The 24,327-nt window shown below is 26.7% G+C and overlaps 1 protein-coding gene across 1 annotated transcript in view; it reads left to right on the top strand.

The window, feature by feature from the left end:
- LOC136079669 (von Willebrand factor D and EGF domain-containing protein-like) overlaps positions 1-24,327 on the top strand; it is an 88,579-nt gene that overhangs the window by 24,978 nt on the left and 39,274 nt on the right. Inside the window, exons 7-13 of the mRNA XM_065795836.1 lie at positions 593-682; positions 12,628-12,951; positions 13,503-13,640; positions 17,745-17,930; positions 18,590-18,786; positions 19,468-19,649; positions 19,768-20,045. Of these exons, the coding sequence (XP_065651908.1) occupies positions 593-682; positions 12,628-12,951; positions 13,503-13,640; positions 17,745-17,930; positions 18,590-18,786; positions 19,468-19,649; positions 19,768-20,045 (1,395 nt within the window). The remainder of the gene's footprint in view (positions 1-592; positions 683-12,627; positions 12,952-13,502; positions 13,641-17,744; positions 17,931-18,589; positions 18,787-19,467; positions 19,650-19,767; positions 20,046-24,327) is intronic.

Below are 24,327 nucleotides of genomic sequence, written 5' to 3'. Positions count from 1 at the left end.
TTCAGACCACCCGCGGCTTATTAGGGCTAATAACATGAGCACATTAATAATATCTCAATCATGACACATATCCAACAAATTTGTTCTCCCGGTATTTTGATGTTTTTAGAAATTTTAGCTTTTTAAAAATCTTTCCGTTTGTTAAAGTGTAAAGTATCGTTAGATATGTTTGTATATTATCTCTATAAAACTTCATACGTGTTTTGTATTTTAAAATAATCGTAAAAAGTTAAAAAAAAAAGTCGCTAATGGTAGGGACTCGAACCACGGCTTACTTGTTCAGATGCTTAAAATTGGCCACCAAACAATTGTGTGCAACATAAAATTGGTCACCAAACAATTGGGTGCAACATAATATTAATACCCAAAAAAAATCTTGAAAGTTATTCCATTATAACCATTGATCTTATTCATTTTATTTTGCCATTCATTTTTTTATTATTATGAATTTCTTTTTTTCTTCCTACTTTTTGATGTTATTGATAATTAGATTATTTGAACATTTTTATAAGTTATTAGTTATCTGTTTTTAATTTAAAATTGTAATGATAATTTTAAACTGATTTGTAAATTCATTAATATTTTTATTTAGATTTATTGCAAAGTGCGTTCCTATTATGCTGCAACTCAAGATATTATAAGTCCCTTTAAAAAAAGTAATGAATTCTATGCAGGGTTTCAGGTAAACAAAATTATATTCTGTTATTTAAACATTGTTATATATATATATATATATATATATATATATATATATATATATATATATATATATATATATATATATATATATATATATATATATATATATATATATATATATATATATATATATATATATATCAGAGCTCGAATTAACGCAAAAAAATCTAATCGTGACAAAAAAAATGTTTACTTCCTCCGGCTCTAGTCCTTGGCGTTGCTTTGCGGTAAGAGGAAGGGGGTTGTTAATATAAAATTGTATTTTTACTACATTAATTCGTAATTGTTAATTTTTTAACATAATTTCTCTCATATTTAAACATTAGTTTATAATTCTCTTGTTTAGCGGAGTTTAAAGTAGCGTAAGTTACTGTTATAATTTACAGCTTAAGTAATAATTACAGCTTAAGTTAGAATTTAAAGTTTAAGTTGCAGTTATAGTGTAATGAGCAAGTTATGATGTTATGAGCAAGTAACATACTATGTTAATACTATTACAATATCGCTTTTAGTAACTGTTTTTACATAACATGATACTTGAAAAAGTAAAAGTAAAAAAGTAAAAGTAAAAAAGTAAAAGTAAATACTACCATATTTAACCACTTTGATTAGTCATAGAAGACAATTCAATGGGTTCATGCTGACGATAATACTCGTACTATTTTTTTAAGAGTGTTCAATTATTACTTTATAAAGCTAAATGACAAGAAAAAAAAACTGCAAAGTTGTTTTGACAATATAAAGAGCTTGTGTTGATGTAATCTTCATCTATTAGGCTGGCTTAGATGTGTTACATTGCTTCCTGCCTAGGATGATGAATGCTGAATCTTCTTGACTTTTCTAGATTTTGCTTGTGCCTCCTTGATTGTGGCTTTACCACTCTTTCTGCTACTTCCCGATGAGGGTACATCTCTAAAACGCAGTTTATTGGTTCTGAGGTCGGCTGGTAGTAAGGTTTCCCGAACTCTGTGGTAGCTCTTAGAGAAGCTAACTCCATCAACGGCTGCAAAATATCAGAGTATTAACACTGCCATGTTGCGCATGGACGGTATCTCTGTTAATGCTTTAGGTGTGCATTGTTGAGGCCACATAAGGAGCACTATTATATGACTATGAATTAATTACCAGGAATTAAAAAAATGTATAGCTCATTGCTTAGGAGGCCGTGCTCTATCTATGAATGAGCCAAGTTCTCTTTAAACTTGCCAAAATTAACTATAAAAGTTAAATATAAAAAACTATCCCCACCACCTACCTGTTTCAATATATTTTTTTACTAATATTCGTGGTCTACAAAGCAACCTTCTATCAATTGAATTTTACCTCTCGCAAAACTCACCAGACTTGCTTGCTCTTAGTGAGACTAATTTATTTTCTCTTATTCCATCTTCTGATCTTTGTGATGATGGGTACTATCTTTTAATTCGCAAAGACTCCAATAGTCACATGCTTAGCCTAGGGGTATATATACGCATCAATTCACCTATTTGTCTTAAAATCAGGTTCGAATCCTTTGACTATTCTTTTATGTGGTTTTGCCTAGCACCTCCTCACTCTATCACCTTTCTTTTTGATCTTTATCGTTTTCCTTCTTCCCAAGACTGCACTCTTTTAGATATAATTTCTAATCATATTGGCCATGCTCTCTCTTTTTACCCCTCTGCAAATATTGTTGTTAATGATGACTTTAATGCTTATTACACTGAATGGTTTTGGCTCTAATACCACTGACCCTGCAGGCACTAAAGCCTATAACTGCTGCATTTCTCAATCTCTTATCAGATAGTTAACTTTGTGACTTGTTTTCTTGACAACCCTAATCATTTACCTTTACTCCTTAATTTATGTCTGACCTTGATCCTATCTTGTGTTCAGTTTTACTTTTTTCACCCTTCGGTGGTTCTGACTATGCAATAATCTTTTTAAATCTTTCGTATCGAACTTCATTTTCGGACTCACCCTATCATCACACTACTTACTACTACCCTAAAGCTGACAGAGACTCTTTTTGTACTTTTCTTTGTGACGGTCCTTGGGATGATGTCTTTTCTCTCTCAGCTGATAAATGCGCCTCCTATGTTACCTTTTATATTCAGGCAGGAATGAATGCTTTTCTTCCTTCTCGTCGGTTCCAAGTCAAGTCTCATTCTACTCCATGATTTTCACCCTCTTGTGCAGCTGCAATATCTAATCATAATCATTTTTTTCATCTTTTTCAAAAGACCAACTCTCTTAAGAACAAACAGTTATTTATTATTGAAAGAAATTGATGTAAAAAGGTGCAGTCACATGCTAAACTCCATTAATATCTGTTCACTAAATCTCGTATGTTTTCTCAAAAGTAAGTTTCTTAAGACTTTTGGAAAATCTTTTGGAAAAACACTGTTGATAACAAAGGAAGGTTTAACGTTCCATCTGTCATTTATGGGACTGATCTTATAACCTTCTAATTCGACACTTGAAGTCTTGTTTTCCTGCCTGCTGGAAAATGGCATCTAGTGTTCCAATTTTCAAAAACTCCGGTGAACATTCTGACCCATCCAATTATTGTCCAATCAGTTTTCTTTTGTTATTAGCAAGGTCTTTGAGGTTTGATCAACAAATTTCTCACATCCCATCTTGAGTCAAACAACTTACTATCAGACAATTAATACTGTTTTCAATCCTCTCGCTCTACGGCTGACCTGCTAACTGCTGTGACTGAAAGCTTTATCGTGTATTAAATGGAGGTGGAGAGACTAGGGCTATTGCTCTTGACATATCTAAGGCTTTCATCCTCGAAGACCAACACTCTTCTTTATTTCCAGTAACTTCTTGGGTACTTTAAGGTTCTATCTTGGTCTTATTTTGTTTCTTGTCTACATTAATGATCTTCCCGACAACCTTACATCTAAAGTAGCTCTTTTTGCTGATGACTCAACTTTATTCTTCTGTCTTGACAAAAAGTCTTCACTTTTCAATCGCTTAGAACAGGCAGCTGGCCTTGAATCTGATCTCACTTTTGTAACAGGTTGAGGCTCACAGTGGTCTGTAAATTTTATCTCAAACGAAACTCAGTTATTTACTGCAAACAACTATTGCATTACTGTTGACATTCCTATATTAATAAATGGTAAGCCTCTCACTGAGTCCTCCCCTTCTTGGATTATCGTTTACTACTAAACTTTTATTGAAACCATATATACAATCGATTGCCAAATAAGCATCTGCTAAGGTTGCTTCTCTTTATCGTGCTCGCCATTTTCTCTCAACTGATTACATTCTCTACCTCTACAAATTTCTTATTCATCTCTATATGAAATACTGTTGTCATATTTAGGCTGTTTCTTCAAATGATGCTCTTTCTCTTCTAGACAAGGTTAAAAAATGCATTGTAAATATAGTTGGACCAAGTCTATCTGCTATGCTTGAGCCTCTTTTCCATCGTCATGAAGTTGTATCTCTTTCCCTTTTCTACAAATACTATCATGGTTGCCGCTCAAAGAGCTATTATCTCTAGTTCCATTAACTAAAACTCGTTCTCGCTTGACTCGTTATTCATAAAAGTCTCATTCTTTTACTGTATCTGTCCTAGCATGTTCTAAAAAATTTTATTCGTCATGTTTTTTTCCCCACACTTCAACCCTTTGGAACTCTCTCTCTCATCTTAATGTTTTCCTGACTCATACATTCTTCAACTTTTTAAGTCTTCTGTCAACCGTTTCCTTGCTCTATAACTCTATTCTTTTTTTCTAGTAACTCCCAACTTAATAGTGGTTGCTTGCAGTCTAGTTAGAAGTGAATCAGAATTAAAAAAAAAAAAACAAAAAAAAAAACAAACAAGAACTTCGTGACGCTGCTTTATTGCTGTTTTAAACCGTTTATAACATTAATAACATTAATTGTGTTTAAAATAAAAAGTATTCAATAAACAGAACGATCTAATGAATAAATTAAAACAATATTGTCATAAAACTTCAAATTTCATATTTGCCGAAAAAATACCTTTAGACCATACCAGTCTATAATCTATAGACCAAACGACCAAGATCAAGCAAAAAAAATTCAGATATAAATTATTGTTTTTTGATCTAGCGTACTACCAAAGGTTTAAGTATAATTAATTTTTTCATTAAAATGGTTTAACGTAAACGTAAGTTTGATGCTTTTTATTTCAATTTTTTCATTGTTTTGCAACTTAAAGTGAAAGATAAAAAATTTGGTTTAATAAATGAATTCTATTTCCTAAAGTTTAAGTAAATGCTTAAATTATATTTTTGGAAAAATGTTTCTTTGAACAGAAATAAAATAATTCTTTTTTTTAATTTGAATTTTTCATAATTTATTTTTTGATTTAACGTTTTACTGGTTAAATGTTTGTAATAGAATTTTTTTACTTAAAAAAAAAAATTTCTTTTCAAAATATACTATGAGAGAATTTTAGAAGACTAAAGTTCTTTTTTTTAAATAGATTTTCTTTTTAAAAAAATTCCTAAAAACAACTTGCATTTTTTTAAAAAATTTTTAATAAAAAAATTGTCTAGCGTTTTACCCTAATCTATTCAAGATTTCGTGTTAAAATATTTTTTAGGTAGAAGCTTTATGAGGCGTTGTGAACGAAAGGGGCACACCAACCAAAATCAAGTTTTGAGTAAATCACGTTTGAAGTTTCTAGACTGAAACTTGCAAAGGAGCACACCAACCAAAATCAAGTTTTGAGTAAGCGCGCAAAATTTAACTTTTTCCTACCACGTGGTAGAAAAGTTTAAACCCCCCTCCCCCTCTGTGGTAGTTGGTGGTTTTTTTGGTTGCTGTGCCTCTTTCGGACGAACGTTTTACTCGTTACAAAGTGTGTTTCTTCAGATTTTGTCACGTGTAAATAACAAGGGATTTTCAGTCAGAATGAGGCCCACTGACACGTTGATCTTGTTTTATATTGTAGATGACAGACTAAAGTAAAAAATGGTTAAAGAAAACGAATTTTCGAAAATTGGTTGGTGTGCCCCTTTCGTTCGCAACGCCTCATATTATGTGTTGACAACATATAAGATATCAATAGAAACATTTGAATGGCTAACTTTTTCGAGTCTTTAAGTATATTAAATAAATTTAAAAGTTGAGTAACAGTAAGTTACAGCATTAACTCAACTGGTTGTTTTGATTTAGTTTATAGGTAAATTTACTGCGATCTAATTAATCCGTTCAGTAAATATAACTAAATATAACTTTAGCAGATATTTTAAGTAATTCAAATTAAAGCGTTTTATGTTGAATGAAAATCTCCGCGTAGGAGAGCACATGATTCTACTTTATTCAAAAGATAAATTTAGCACGATGTACTTTATGACCCCTAATACAAAATTTTGAAAAAAACGTTACTTTAAGGAATGGCCAAACAAAAATTAAAATTAAAAAATAGATAAAAAAGAAAGAAAGAAAACTAATCGCAAAAATATTTTATTTAAGAATTAACTAATTGCGAGGGTGTGATAAGCAATCGCCATAGGCTTAAGTTGAGTCATTTTGGCTTCAACGATTTACGAAAAAGCCGCGCCTATCCTATTTAAAGTGTTGATTGGACCAAAACATTTTAAACAAAAAATTTCCATATTTTTCTAATATCTAAACGGCTGTGCTGAGAAAAAGATGCCGTACTTTTAGGAATCAAAAAATATCAAGAGAGATGGGCAAATCTAAAATCCAAGTTTTAAATTTTCCACTTAGATGAGACAATATGTTCGATGAGACAATACAATTCGTGTTTTTTTATCTTGCCAATTTTTTTAAATACAATACCATACTTAAAAAGTCAAAACAAAGCAGCTTGAAAAAAAAAGATTTGTAATTATTAGAAAAGTTTACTTATATTACATGCGATGAATAAAACTAAAAAATAAGTTGATTTTTTACATTTGCACACAATATATTTGTTTAAATATAATGTTTATAAATAATGTTTATATATAATGTTTATATATATATATATATATATATATATATATATATAATGTTTATATATATATATATAATGTTTATATATATATATATATATATATATATATATATATATATATATATATATATATATATATATATATATATATATATATATATGTTTTTTTTTTGCCTCCTCACTAGCATCTTCTGGAGTAGCTGGACTGTCTTATTAAATTTTTTCTTTATTAAGCTTTAGATCATAACTTTTGTTCAGACTATCCGCATCTACCACATGCGCAACAAATTTACCCCGTTTTTTGATGTTTTTTAAAAGTTTTAGCTTCTTTAAAAATCTTTTGTTAAAGTGTATAATATCGTTACATATGTTTGTATGTAATCTTTTGAACGAAAAATTCGTTTTGGTTTGCAAAATTTTGAAACTGTAAAATAATTTTTTTAACGGAAATCAATTCTATAGACCAAAATTAAAGAAAAGTTGACGCAATGGAATTTTTAAGTGAAACTGTAAAACTTGAAATATGTTTTATGTATGTTTTAACATTACGTAATTTGAAGTTTACATACGTTAGACATTTGCACTTACTTTCACGTTTTCTTATAAGAAAAGTGATGCGACTCTTTCTCTTCATTACTTTTGCTTTAATGGCTGCCAAGAGTTCCGTGTCAAGTATTCTCGAAAGGGTACTACTACTAATACTAACAGCACTATTAAGTTCGGCAATAATATATAAGAAGATTGGTTTCACAAGCAAATCTGTTAAACATTTTCAAATTGTAACAAGATTTAGAGGGGTCACCTCAAGTCTGAAATTTCAAATTTATGTCATGTTGGTTCTCAAATGAAGCTAAGTTTTATAAAAATTTCGAAAACAATTATCTTTTGTTATTAAAGCTTTTAAAAAAAAATTCAACAAAAACCATGAATAATTAAACTTTTTTTACTTTTCGTTGAAAAATGATATTTAATAATTTTTGTATAAAATATTTATTATTTTTGGAATTTTTATAATATTTTGCTTCTTTGAGACCTAACATGAAACAAATTAAAAAATTTTTTTTTTTGACTTTTAGAGTCATGTTGCAAATTTACTCTAAATTTTGCTCTTGAAGACTCTTTGTTATTAAAAGAGACGAAATCAAATGCACTTTATGTAAAAAAGAAATTAGGTTTTATATTTTTTTCAAAGATGCAAATGCAAAGACAAAGTTGTTTTTGAATGTGTGTATGTGTATGTGTATATACTTATACATATATATATATATATATATATATATATATATATATATATATATATATATATATATATATATATATATATATATATATATATATATATATATATATATATATATATTAAACACGTCTTGTGGTAGCTGAGATAATTCCAGTCAAAATATTATTTATCCATTAATGAAAACATATCAAAAAAGCTTGAAAATACAATTAAAACTGGCAAAGCAAACATAATCTTTAAATACAATATTTTTTACATGAAACTAGTTTAGTCATACTTTTCAGAATTTTCCTTCTTCGTAAAATTAATTGCATGAAAGACCAATGTTAAATTTTACTTTCGTTACACTCTTAAGTGTAGAAATTTTCAATTGGTTTATATCTTCAGTCCAGTATTGACCTTCTAAGCTAAACAAACGTTAACATTCGGCATTAGTTCCTGACACAGTATTTACAAATGCAGCAAAATTTCCACCAGCTTAAGTTTTATGACTTAATTGGAAATGTTTTTACCCTCTACAATGTTTTTCCATTCTGAAATTTGGAAACAGAGGCCATCCCAGTTTTCCAGATTTATACCTAAGCAAGTTATAAGAAAGCAAAAATCTCATTACCACTAACGACAATAATAGGCAACAATTTAGTTCGATTAAGAAAATATATGTAAGCTTCCTTAAATTCCTCATATAAAAATTTCTCTTTTAACATAAGGTACTTTATATTCTTTGCTTCATTGCAAAATCTGCCCACTTTTTCAAATAACCAATTATTGTGGTATAAAATTTTTCTACAGCAAAAATTACATATTCTTTTTTTAAATATCCTCCTGCTTCAAGTTTTTTTAAAAAAATATTCTGCCGTAAATGGTATGAAATGGCATTCAAGTCTATTTTCATAGTTGGCTATTTACTTGAAGAACTCAGTTGATACTTCCACTTTATCATTTCCTTCTATTTTTTTACGGTCTCATACATTAAATGAAATTGGGGTTGAAGAAAAATCAACCATAATTCTAAAGATTCAGAGTTAAAAAAAATTAAAAACTCCAAGTGGAGAGTTTTCTTCACTTAATAAATAAGACTTTAAAGGTTCAAACATTACAAGTATTCGGTCTATAAATGGTGATAATGAGAGCCATCGTGTCTTTAATTGTGAGAGAATTATTTTGAATTCGCAACCTATAAAGCAAAACACTTTCAATGTTTCCGCCTAAACTGGAAATATATTAAACTGGTGATATATTTTTAGCCTTATATTTTTGATGTCTATTAGAATTACATGTAAAGTAGGTGCAGAGAATGTATTATGCACTATATGAGCAGCACATCCTACTGTCAAAATTTTTCTCTCTAAATTCTTTCCAAGCTTTGCATGAATATTACCTGCAGTTTTATTAGCTGATAAAGCACAAAAGTTCACATCTGCATTATCTGCTGAAAATCCAACAAATTTTAAAAAGGTCAAAGCAATTTAAGGTATCTCTGATCGCATTTTTTTGATTTTCGCCAGTTCTGGAAGAAATTATTATGTCTGGAAGAAATTGTTATGTATATTCTTTTAGCGCACTTATGCCGATTTGCATATATACTAGTACGCACTTGTGCCAGTTTTGTAACTGCTTTGCACTTATACCAGTTTGCACCTATGTCATTCGCCATTACGCCTTTTACCAGTTCGCACTTATGTTAATTTGAACTTACGCCAGTTCGCAGTTATGAATTTCGCACCCCTATGAATTTCGTCCCCTTATAAATAGATATGCGCAAAATCATTTATTATAGTTTATTTCAAATAAATAAATTTTTTAAATCTAAAGTTTTAAAATATATATATTTTTTGTGATTTTTAGAAAAAGAGAGAGTATAATAAATTTTACTTCAAAAAAGTATACTCTCAAAAAGAGTATGTCTGGTCAACCTCATATATTATATAATATAATATATATGTATATATATATATATATATATATATATATATATATATATATATATATATATATATATATATATATATATATATATATATTAAATATATATATATATATATATAAATATTATATACATATATATATATATATAAAATATATATATATATATATATATATATATATATATATATATATATATATATATATATATATATATATATATATATATATATATATATATCAATCAATCAATCAATCAATCAAAATTTATTGACAGGCTCAAGGCCCAATATAATAAATATACAATGGGTAAAATAAAGTGGATTAGAATAAAACAAAGACTATCGCACTTGAATATAAACAAGACCCAAGAAAAAAAAAAAAAAAGTAAATAAATAAAATAAAGATAAGAAATTAAAGTGTTATAAACATAACTCAGCTCTCCATTTAAACATCAGTGGAGACAGCAAGAACCTGTCAGAGTTAACAAAAGCTTTTATGATGAGGTTCTCACTATTCTGCAGCAGTAACAGTGAGGAGTATTGTTGCTTGCAAATTGCAACATTAAGCGAATGGGCACCATGTTTCACAAATAATTTACTTGCACTGTTCCATGGTGGCTTGTTTAATATCAAGCGAAGTGCATTATTATATGCAACACATAGGCGATGGAATGAGTCTTTTCTCCAAAGATACCACAGCTGACATCCATAGATTGGGCTGCAAAAGGCATTAAATAACATGATCTTTGTTTGTATCTGTGTAGAGCTGAACTTTCTACGGGTGAGGTTAGCTTTAGCATAGATAGAACGCACGTGTTTTAAAATATCTTTGTCATCCTGCATATCGTTTAAGATCAAGTGACCCAGATATTTTTAATGACTAGTGTATGTGAGAACCATGCCAGATAATGTGAAACTAGGGCTATTTATAAGAAGTTTATAAATTTCAAAAAACATTTAAGACTTAATATTGTTATAAACTATATCAAGTTTCACAGCATAACTGGAGCATAAATCAAGTAAGATCTGGAGACCTTTGGCTGAGGGTGCACATAAGACAATATCATCAGCATAAAGAAGATGGTTAACAAGAGAAGGACCCAAGCAACAGCCTACGGTAGTTTTATTAAGTAAAACACTAAGATCGTTAGTATATATATATATTAAATAGAAGAGGAGACAGTACACCTCCTTGTCGCACTCCATTACTGATATTAAATGTTTTGGAAAATATTCCCCCCCAAAGGATCTGAGCTGTTTGACCAACATACCAGACAATAAGTAAGCGTAAAGTTACACCAGAGATAATTTTAGTTTCGTAAATAGTGTATCAAAGCGAACTCTATCAAAGGCTTTACTAATGTCAATAAATGCCACATGCATATTTAAGCCATGTGATAGGTAAAAATTTAAAATATCTTTTAAAATAAGAACTGGCATAAAAGTGCTATGGTTTTTCTTAAATCCGAATTGGTTTGGAGTCCCAGTGAAACTTTCATTAATGCGTGAGACAAAAATGTGTTTCAAAATCTTGGAGAAAATTGTCACCAAAGCAATTGGACGATAATTAGCAGAATCGAAGATGTCACCATTCTTATCTTTAACCACAGGAGAAATAACAGAGTTTGAAGCACCAATAGGCATGTATCCATGGCAAAGCATGTAGGAAAAACATAAAGATAAAATATTAAAAATCTTGGTGTTGGAAGATCCAATTTAACTAAAGCAGTGAAATAATGTCAGTGAAATACCTACAACTAAGTTCCTCTCAGATATTTTGTAGGGCCTGACAGAAATTGGCTAGCACCACTTGCCATGGATGCATCCTTGCTTTTTTTAACATTACCTGTTGATCACATCATAAAGTCATTACAAATAAAATAAAAATGCAATAAAACCAACCACACTACAAAAAGCTGATCCCCAAATCGATTTTGTGCAACACAATTAGTTTATAAAAATATAATACATATAAACAATAGAATAATGTAAACATAGATATAAACAGTAAAATGTAATAACAACAAAATACAGTAGTATTCGCTATATAAAAATAAAGAAAATAACCCAATATAGGTGTTTATACCGATATATGCGTAACTATATTGGTATAAACTGTGTCAATATTTAGGTATAAGCAAAAAACAATACAAGTTATGTTGGAAAAGAACTATAATTACTCAAAAGTAATTAACTTGATTAAAAATAGCGCTTCATATTTTTATGGTAGCTAACAGGCATGAAACTGAAAACAAAACTGCTGTCAAGAAATTACTTTAAGATCATATTTAAAGACTTACCTAAGCTAACAGTTACAAAATGACTTGGCGATGTCAAATAAAATTGAAAATTGGTTTTCTAGAAGGTGCTCTAGGGAACGGCACAATTCATTTATATTTCTAGAACACTGCAACTAATGTTATAAATAATTTGATTATGGGGTAAGAGTTAGCTTATAAAATTATAACAAATAAAAAATACGCAAAATAACATTTAATGAAACTAAACAGTAAAGTTATATTAGAGATTTTTAATGTCAGCAGGTGCAAAAATGTGATTCTGTCTAATCTGTTATGGTCTTGTTATGTTTTCGTTCACTTCATATATAACTTAATTAAGAGAAAGCACTGTTACTTACTAAAGATACTTGAGATGTTTGATAAACTCCTAGATATTTTTACGATGCAGTATTGCACATATAATTGAATGTATATTATATGCATTGTATATGAAATTAAAATTTATGTTTACATATAATATGTGAATAAAACAATGCTTATTACTTTGATGTAAATAGTCCTAATTTTTGAATTTGATATTTTTGATAGGTAGATCCAAAAGAAATAGATCTTTCAGAAAAAGAAAAACCAAAAAAAATTACAGTTACCTCTACAGTACCTATAGTGTGCATTGACGGAACTAATAATTGTGCTGTTTCAATCGATTTGGGTCAAGACGGTCAAGATTCTAAAACAAGTGTTTGTAAATTGGTCTTTAAACCTGGTCCAGCTGGACAAAAACAAGAACTTGAAGTGGTGGCAACACGAGATTTTGTTGATGATGGTGATCAACACATGTTATTAAAACTTACTCTCCCTCAACAACCTGATGCATTAGATTGGAATAATCATAATAAAATTACAGAGGTTCAGGTATCTCACTTTTTTCCTTTAAAAAAACAAACACTTTTACGATCTATGTAATCTCAAAAAAAGAATAAATAAAAATCATTTGAATTTTTTAGTTTGAATTATTATTATAATGGTTTTTATCATCATTGAACAGGAAAAATCAGGGAAAAGAGTGAAAACAAATAAATTTTATTTTGTGGTTTAAACAAAGTAAATTTTTTATGCCATTAAACAATATGATTTGGTCATTATTTTTTTATTATTCAAGTTCATTTAAAATTTTTATTTTTTTACTAAGTAATTTAATTATTTATAAAAAATTTCAACTATTAAAAAAGGTGATGATTTACCAGAAGATCACAGAGTATATAAGGTTTTTTTCTAAAATCAGAAAATTTTGTTTTTTTAATATCTTGTTAACAGCTTAAAAAATATATTTTGAAAAATACTTTTCGTTTGTTTACTTTCATGATACAACATGAAACATTACCATATTTTATTTGTAGTGAATATATTTTGAGTTAAAAAATACTATAGATAATTTTAAGATAAATATAATAGGTAATTTTTAGATAAAAACAATTGATGTTAGAACAGCAATATGCACATCTCATGGAGATCCTCACATTACAACCTTTGATCAAGTTTATTACAATCATTATTATGTAGGAGAATACGTTTTTGTGCAAAGTACAGCTCGCAATTTTTCGGTAATTTTTTTATTATTATCAATTTTATAGGTTCATGAGACTACCAAGAGAGTCATTTTCTTGTTCATTATTGTTTGTAATGTATTTTATTTGATTTTGTGCCCTTAAAAAAAGATTTAATTCTTAAAGTGTAAATTCTTGACCAAAAAAAAAGTGTAATTCCTATTTTAAAGAAATGTTATCAGTTTAACTAATCAATTTCGTTTCAACTTATGGCATTTTTTACATGAGGTTTTTAAGACATATTAGAATTATAATCTATTAAGACTACTTTTTAATTTTAAGGCTTTGTTTTAAATCAAAGGGTGTATGATTTTTTAATATATATTCTATAAATAATAGTATGATAATAAAAATTGAAATAAAAATATAGTTTGTTTATACAAACAATATTTTTATTTTCATTTTCAATTTATTTTAGTTTGTATACCACAATGTAGCGGAAATAATTTATTTGAAAAAAAATATCCATCAGAAATGGTTTGCATTTTCGAAACCACAAAACATCCTACTATAATAATCTAAATTTTGAAAATATTTTGTTGACATCTTTTAAAAAAAAAGGGGGTTAAATGGACAGGTCATTAATTTTTAGTGTTCAAAACAAGACAAGGTAACTTACAGAAATGCTGCAAACTTTAAATTTTGTAATAATAATACTGGTTTCAAATAAAAAGTTTTAATAAAAAAATTACGATCATCGGGGTCTGGGAACAATATTAACCAGAAAATTCAGGTCCCACTGTCCCATATGTGGAAGGAAAAGAAAAATAGTATTTTTTTCAAGTTTTTGAAACTAGATCAATATTTATGGAAAATATTAATTTATGTAAAGAAAATTTCTTGTCGTTTAAAAATGGCCACCAAGTCAAGTTTACAATCAACTCTATTTGGGGGGGATATCAACTTTACAAGGTCATAACTTTTCAACATTTAAATATTTTCTTACTAAACAACAATTGTACACATAAATTTTAATCACGCTCATAATGGTCGAGTTTTAAATATTCATTGTGTCCCCCCTTGCTCTCTTTAATTCAAGTATTTTTACCTTGGGACCTCAATCAAAAGGTAAATGTTAATATGTTACTTATAAATATATTAAAAAAGAATGCTTTAATTACGTTAAATAAACCTAAGTTACTAAATAACAATTTTACACATGAATTTTAGTTGCGTTCACAATAGTAGAGTTTTTTTTAAAGAAAAAAAACTCTACTATTGTGAGTATTTTTTAGGTAATATTGTTGCTAAACTCTAATCTCTAATCACTGTGTTATTTTGCTAAAAACATACTTTAAGTTAGTATGAACATGCCTATCTTAAAGTTACCTATCTTGAATATCAAAAAATTAAATCTTGAAATTGTTTTTATGGTATATATTAATTTGTTTTTCAATTAGTGAACAGTTTAAAAAACACATGTAAATGTTTATATATATATATATATATATATATTTATTTACATTTACAACCTATAATAATTTCCAAAAGATACACATATTTATTAAAGTATACTCTTTATACTTATACTGTTTTAAAGAAGATATGTCTGTAATTGTACGTAACCATGGCTTTAAGGTAAATGTAATTCATTTAGCTTCAAAATATTGAGAATTTTGTCAAGGTTTGAATGAGGTTCAGCCACATTTTCTACTAAGCCAATAATAAACAACTTATTTATGCCTCCGTCTTTGTATTTTTTAATTGCCTATTACTTCTTCATAGCTAAACTTTTTTCTTTTTATTTACTATCTGCTTCTTTATCAATAATATTTAAACAAAGTTTTACATAATCTGCCTCCAACATCAATTCCAACCTTTAAAATATAATTCTTCGATAATTTTCTCTCCGTTATTTCTTTCTCAACAAGTCCTTTAATGTTTTTACAATAAACCATTTGTCTGGAATCTTTTCCAAATTTGATTTCAGTTATATCATAATATTCATTTAAAAATCTGTCTTCACTTAACTTTCTCTTACATTAGTTTTAAATATGTCTCATCCTTTCCAGCTTTTAAATATGCTAAGTGCTTTGGCTCCCTGGCTATTTCTATGTCTACAAGTGTTTTAAAATTTATTAATTTCTGTAATAAGAATTTTTTAACTGAAAAAAGCGCTATAGCAGAGCTTTTCGATTATTCAACGACATGGGCTTTACCTTTGGCTGCAAACTCGATTTTAGTTCCCTCTTCCGAAAATTTTCTTTTCAGTACTTTTGAGCATTGAAGTTCCGCACCTCATGTATCTTAAAATGAAAAAAATCAGATTTTCAGTTTTTATATTTCAGATTATTTATGTAAAGTTCTAAATTTTGAGTTTGAAATATTATATCAACAGTATAAAGTTAACCCTACCATTGTTCAGCTTCTCTGTTAAATTTTCTCTTCTCTTTGTGAGATATGAGAGTGTAAGGGTGGGATAATACTGGTCCAATAACAGTCTTGCACCTTTTGCATATTTTTATTGGTCCAGGTGATGATATATCTACTCTATCCAGCTTGATGCTTCCACTGTTATCAGATGTTGATCGTTGAGTAATTGTAGTTCGAGCAATTTCACAGATGTCACAAACACAGAATGATTGGTTTCTAGTGAGTTTGCTAACTTAGACTTTTGAGAATTCATATAGTTTACTCAGAATAATGTTTTTATCTCCTTTTTCCAGTCTTTCTAATGCTTTTCTACGTTTAGTACAAATACCATTAGGAAAATGTTGATTGCTTAAATCAAATTATTTTAAAAAGTACTTAAATATTCTATTCAATGTCACAGTTCCTTCTTAACTAAAGAAACTAAGCAGACTAAGGCTCTATTATCTTTGTGAAATTTTTTATTGTTTGGCATTTTTGATTTGAGCAATACTAAACTGTTTAAATTACTTCAATTGACTGTTTAAATTATTAGAATTAACAGTAGATAAAAAAATTTTTCTTGTGGTATACCACAAGTACATTAGGCATAAGATGTAATATGAGCATTTTAACCGTTATTAACATAATAATATTAACCTTTAAATTAAGGCTCAAGGTCTCAATACTTGAATAGAATGGAGGATGGAAGGGGGTGGGGTACTATTATCTTAAAAAAAAACTCTACTAATATGAATGCGATTAAAAATGTGTAAAATTGTTATTAGTAATTTAGGTTTATTTGCAGTATATTAAAGCATTATTTTTTAATATATTTATAAGTAACGTATTAATATTTACCTTTTAATTGGGGCCCCAAGGTAAAAATACTTGAATTAAAGGGAGCAAGAGGGGGCACAATGAATATTTAAAACTCGACCATTATGAGCGTGATTAAAATTTATGTGTACAATTGTTGTTTAGTAAGAAAATATTTAAATGTTGAAAAGTTATGACCTTGTAAAGTTGATATCCCCCAAATAGAGTTGATTGTAAACTTTAATAGGTTGCCATTTTTAAATGACAAGAAACATTATTTAGATAAATTAATATTTTCCATAAATTTTGATCTGGTTCAAAAAACTTGAAAAAAATTTTTTTTCTTTTTCTTTCATATATAGGGCAGTGGAACCCGAATTTTTTGGTTATTTTGTTCCCAGACCCGGAAGATTGGAATTTTTTTTATTAAACATTTTTATTTGAAACCAGTATTATTATTACAAAATTTAAAGTTTATAGGATTTCTGAAAGTTACCTATCTTGAACTCCAAAAATAAATGACCTGTCCATTTAACCCCCTTTTTTTTAAAAGACGTCGACAGAATAATTTAAAAATTTAGATTATTATAGTGGGATGTTTTGTGGTTTCGAAAATGCAAACCGTTTTTGGTGGACATTCTTTTCAAATAAATTATTTCTGCTATGGTGTGATATGAATAAATAAAAAAATTCAATAAAATAAATAAATATATCTATATACATATATATATATATATATATATATATATATATATATATATATATATATATATATATATATATATATATATATATATATATATATATATATACATATATATATATATATATATATATATATATATAAATATATATATTTATATATATATATATATATATATATATATATATATATATATATATATATATATGTATATGTATATGTATATATAGGTTCATGTTCGAACATTTGCTTGCGGTTCTGTTTCTTGTAACTGTGGTGTAGCTGCACGAGAAGGTGATGATGTTATTGTAATAGATATGTGTCGAAACAATGTTCCTCAAGCTCGGTTTGCCAGTACTGTTGAACCTCAACCTGGTACATTGCTTTCAAGAGATAATAATGGAAGGAGCTTCAAGGTAAGATTAAAAATTTTTGGAATAAAATTTTAAAAATTTCTAAACTTTAAATGCAAAATGTTTATAAAATAAAAATGATTTTATAGCTAATTTACAATAATTAAAACAGTATTCCTGGCTGGGAAAAAGTTTTCTAAAAGAATAAATAAGCAAGAATTTTAAATTTCTGATGTGTTTGATTTTTTTGATTTTTATGTTTGATTACTTTAAATATTTAATGTTCTTTTATTTTCTAAAAGTTTACTCTTAGAAATCAGAAAGTGCTCATCAAAACAACCTTTTTAAAAGATGTTTATTTTCGTCCCCTTATTATTTGCTGTATATTTAAATGACATTAGATTTCAAAAAATGAGTTTATAAAAATTTTGTTTAGGGTTTTTAATTTTTTGGGGTATTTTAAAAACCCAAATTTAATAATTCATGAGTTTAGATAAAGATGTTTGAAATGTATGTATGTGTGTATGCACTATTGCTAAAAAACAAAAGAAGCTTTCTCAATTTTAGTAGCTCATTCTGGAGCAATGGGGAAGTGAAATTTTAACTTTAGAAAAAAATTAGAAATATGGAATTGTAAAATTTAAAATTTAAAATGGGTAAAAAATAATTAAAAAGATAAAAAAGTTAATTTTAAACTAACAATAATATTTTATTCATTATAGATAAGCTTTCCATCTGGTGCTTATGTAAAGTTTGATTCTTATGGTGGGTATGCTGATATCCAAGTTCAAGCATCTTCAGATGACTTTCAAAATACACTTGGTTTATGTGGAGTTTTCGATAAAGATAGAAACAATGATATGACTGCCAAAGATGGAAAAATTTATTCAAATCAAAATCAATTTACTGAGAGTTGGAAGTACATATATATATATATATATATATATATATATATATATATATATATATATATATATATATATATATATATATATATATATATATGTATATATATGTATATGTATATATATATATATTATATATATATATATACAAACATATACATATATATATGTATATATATGTATATGTACATATATATATATATAATATATATATATATATATATACACACACACATATATATATACATATTATTGATCACCGTAAATTATATGTAGAATATATATATATATAATATATATAATATATACTTCAAATATTTCTACTAATGATTTGAGAATAAAAATAACTAATTTCACTGAGGTAGTTGTTTAGTGGCATAGTGCTTGCCTCATAAGTGATAAGTTCTAAGTTCATCTTCATAATATTCCCAGAAGTATCATGCTCAAGTTGTTCATATATGTAGCAATCTTGTTCGTTAAGGTTCGTGTTTGGAAGTGGAAGGATTGAGAAAATGTTGTAACCACAATTTAAAAATAAATTTCTAAATTACCATTTTTAATTGAATCTAAAATTAAAAACCGTTCAAATAATATTTATTAGAAAAAATACTTGTACAAATTGTTTTTTTATCTTTTTTTTTTATTGCTTTTTACTTTAATTTTTTTGTTATTTACTGATTAAATTTGCTTTATAGACTAAGTTCTGCTGATAGTTTGTTTAACTTTCAACCACAAAAACGCCAATGTCTTGTATCACGTGTTCAGAAATATTGCACTTGTGCCGAAAACAAAGTTGATTGCAATTTTAACGGATATGCAAATGGTCCTAAGTATGCAAATGAGTTTGGTGATACATGGAAGAAGTTAGATTTTCCTGGTATTTAGTTTTCTATGATTTTTTTATTTTGAATATAAAATAAAACATTGTGTAAAGTAATTAAAATAAGTAAAATATTTTTCTGCATATTATTTAGAACTTGACTTATTTTTACTAGGAGCTCATTATTGCGGACGTCGCAAGCGCAGATCTATTGATGACAATGTAATTATACTTCCTGATGATGGAGATTCACTAATTTATGAATACAATCCTGAACAAATATCTGGTACTCTTCCAAATTTTCCAACAAGTTCTGGTATAACAAGGAATAAAGCAATAGATGTATGCAAAAACAAAATTAGAAATTCAATTGTTGGCAAAGCTTGTCTTGATGTCATTGGATCTTCATTTTCTACAGATGTTTTTGAACAAGATTGTGTGATAGACATTCAAGTAAGTTAATTTTTTATAATTAGTGACCAAAAAGTTGTTACTAATTTAACTCAACAAATCATAACTTAAATTAGTTGAGTAACTTTTTAGCTACCTAAAATTAGTGACTAACTTTATAGTTTAGTGATGTACTGAAGAGTCATCTAAAGCCATTGGCATTTATTGCTGAATTATTAGTTATTTTCAATTTTAGACGTATTTAATTTTATATATATGTATATATATATATATATATATATATGTATATATATATATATATATTTAGATAAATATATATATATATATATATATAATTATATATATATATTTATATATATACATGTATATATTATATATATCTATATATATAATTATATATATATTTATATATATACATGTATATATTATATATATCTATATATATATAAATATATATATATAATTATATATATATATATATATATATATATATATATATATATATATATATATATATATATATATTTATATATATACATGTATATATTATATATATATCTATATATATATATAAATATATATATATATTTATATATATAAATTTATATAAATATATTTTATATATATATAAAAGCCAATTTTCCGCTAAAATTTACTGGAACGATGGGGTACCGCTGCCCAAATTTATTTCCTAGAATAGACCCAGATATATATATATATATTTATATTTATGTATGTACATATATTTACATATATGTGTGTGTGGTGCTCCATCGACTAAGGGTTTTGGCTCAAAAAGACAATCTATCAACTTAAATTTTTTAAACTTATTTCAGTCTTTTATAAAGATCGCACACTGTACCTAGCATTTTAATCATTATTGACTGTACATTATACATCAGACAATTCTGGTTTAATATGTTGATATAGAAAATAAAAACCAAGTTCACATAAAAAAATGATTCTTGGGTTTTCACTTGATTGAAGGTTCAACAGGATATGGTTTAACAAATGCGACTATTGATTTTCCAGAAAAAAATAGTTTGTTAGTGGAAAACATAAGAGGTCAGAGTTATGATAATGGTACAAATATGCAATATATAAAAATTAGTGTACAAGTCAATATTCTAAAACTAAAACATCCAATTTTTTTTTCCCATGCTGTAGTCATTGATTAAATCTAGTAGTTGATTCTGTGAAATATTGACATTAATAACAATGAATAAAAATTACGATGCTTTTCAACATCATAGATTAAGTTTGCAAATTTTTTTATGCCTCAACAGAAAGATGGTTAGTTTTGTAAATTAATTTATCTTTAATTTTTAAACCGTTATATATTATACAAGATGGGAAAAACACATTAATGCAGTAAGGACTCTTAGGTTTAAAATGCGAAAAACGTGTTTCTTTTGCTTCAACAAATATTTTGGAGGTGTTAAAATTAATTGAAAAATAATTATTTTTTAAAAATAAAATCAAAACCATATGTAATGTTAAATTTAATTATTTAATTAACAAATAATTAAATTTAATATTACATTTTTTATTTTCATTTAATATAAATTAATTTCTTTCTCAAATTTTATACAAATGAATTAAAATATCCTAACATTTTTTATTATTTTATAAAATTGCAACATTGCAAATAATGATTTTTTACTTTTGAAAATTATTAACAAACAAAAATTGCTTGTTGTACAGCAAAAAAAACTTAAGTTAATTACTTTACCAAAGCTTTTTTTTTGTGACAAAGATTTTAGTTTTCTAGTAACATTTATTAAAAAATATATATACTGTTATGCTTTCACTTGCTTTAAGGCAAAAAACTTTAAAGTACGTTTTTTTAATATTTTTGATGCAGTGTTATAAGTTATAAGTTTATATATATATATTATACAGTGTTTTAAGTTAACATGTGTACATGAAATTTCATTTTTTGTAAAAAATAGAAAAGGAAGAAGAAAAATGAAGAAAAAAAAATCTAGTTTTTTTAATTTAAATAACGTTTCAGTTCAAAACTCTTTCTGAATTATAAGGAAATTTCTGTTTTCACTTTTTTAATATCGCACAATCTGTTAATTAATTAAAGCTGATGCAACTATTATAAAATATTACTTTTTCAAACTATTAATTTTTGAAAAATAAAACTAAAGAATGTTTTCGTTGGTTTTTCTTAACTTATTACATATGTAAATAGCACAAATATAAAGCATAATTTTTATACAAACTTTTTTACCTAATCGTCTTTCAAACATTCAATTTAATAGTAGTTTTCATAGTGTTAATAACTTCTATTATCTAACCGCTTAAACAATATCTTTAGACTTGTTAAATTATTTAAAAAAATGACTAAAAGTGACTTGACAAAAATGGCTTACCGCTTACGTTAAATGGCTTATTAACTAATAATGATCTTGAAAATATACTATAATACACTATAATGATCTTGAAAGTGTAATAATTTAATTGTAATTAAAAAATGACTACTGTTGTTTTGTAACTGTTCATGTAAGTGTAAAATAACAAAATTGAAATGAACAACTCAAATCTATGTGAATGTTTCATTTCAATTATTTGTAAATGTATAAAGGAAGAAAAATTCCATTATTGGAATAAAGCATTTGTATTTGCAAAGAATGCATAATATTTCTGAAATTAGATGTGTTGACATAAACGAAACAAAAAGAAATTACCAAAAACTACAATACAATGTTAGCTAAATATTAGAAAAACTTGCTAATAATTTATTGTAGCAAAATTGATGCTCAAACGATTCGGATAAAACACTAAAGCAAAAAGAGTAAAAAATTAGATGTAAATAAAAAAAAAATATGAAGAGTTTGAAGAATATAAGCTGACTAAACTATCATAGGTGGTGTGCATTATAATGAAAAATATTGCTTTGATTAGCAATTGGATTCTCATGGATTATTTTTTGACAGAACAATAGCAGCAATTGCCTTAATCATGTACGGTATCTTACAAACACAAAATTTGAAAAGATTCAAGATAAGAATGTGTAGATTTAACACTGTAGAATGTGATGTAGGACTTTGTGCAGCATTTTGCTTTTCTTTGCTTTTCCAATTATCATACAAAAAGTGAATATTACTGAATAAATTTTTAAAATTTTGTGTTTATGTAGTTTTTAAATTTTATGTTTATGTTATTTATATATTCTTAAACTTGAATAATAACATTTTGTAGTGTTTAGTAATGTTAAAAATAGTAAAAATTTTTATTTATTCTATTAGTAAAAAACACAATGATTTTAAAAACACAGGACATTTAAAGACCCCTTGAAAAAAAAAAAAGCTAGGCTAATAGTGACTGTATTGAAAATAAATATGGGACTGTTAAAGTAACTGTTAAAGACTGTTTAGTGTTTTACAAGCCTTTATCATCATTAACAATTATGAAACCAATTATCACAGTCAAAAATAAAATTAGAAATGCAAATATGAATAATCATTCACAACTTTAAATGCAAAGCAAGAAAAAGTAAGAAAGAACCTAAATTAAGAAAGAAAAAGTAAAAAAGAACCTAAATTAAGATCAGGATTTTGATAGGGAGAAGGATAAAAATTTTGTGGTTGAATAAATTAAAACGATTTCAACAAACCATAAAAGAGGAACATTACTCAACCTTACAAGAATCTTTACAAGAAAAAAGTTTTGTGTATGTTGATTATTTTTGTGAACTTCTGGGTCTGCTGAAAACATTTCTATTAGCATTATTTCATATTTAAATAGAGCTAGATTTTCATAAATAACATGGACATATTCAAACGTAACATGAGATGGAAAACTGATGTTATTCACACACTCAAAAATTATGTTAAAAGATCACTACAGTGAATTTGACTGTTATACTTACTGTTATGTTAGATAGAGAAATGACAGGCCCAAAATTGTTAAGTGATCCAATTAGCACACAGTTGTGTGAAAAGTTACCAGTGGTCGTAAAGCTGATGTGATCATGCTTTATTCCTAATCAAACATATAATATTTAATTGCAACAACTTTGCTATGGCTTTTTAGATAAAGTGTCAAAAAAAAACTTAGTTTCAATATGCTGAATGAATTAGCTTTTTAACATTAATATTTTGTAATCAAATGTTTCTATATCAGCAAACGATTTTAATCAAAGTGACTATTAACTTTTACTAATTATTCATGAGAAAAAAAATTTTTGAAATTTTTTTTTGAAATTATATAAAGTTGAGGAAGTTTTATTAAAAGCTATATAAAGTTTATTAAATTATAAATGTATAGAATATTATTTTATTATTTAAAAAGTATGTATTGTTTATGTTAAATG

Source organism: Hydra vulgaris, chromosome 04 (assembly GCF_038396675.1).
Source record: "Hydra vulgaris chromosome 04, alternate assembly HydraT2T_AEP".
NCBI lineage: Eukaryota > Metazoa > Cnidaria > Hydrozoa > Anthoathecata > Hydridae > Hydra > Hydra vulgaris.
The sequence above is the reverse complement of the archived record's forward strand: the minus strand, read 5'-3'. Positions and strand labels throughout refer to the sequence as shown.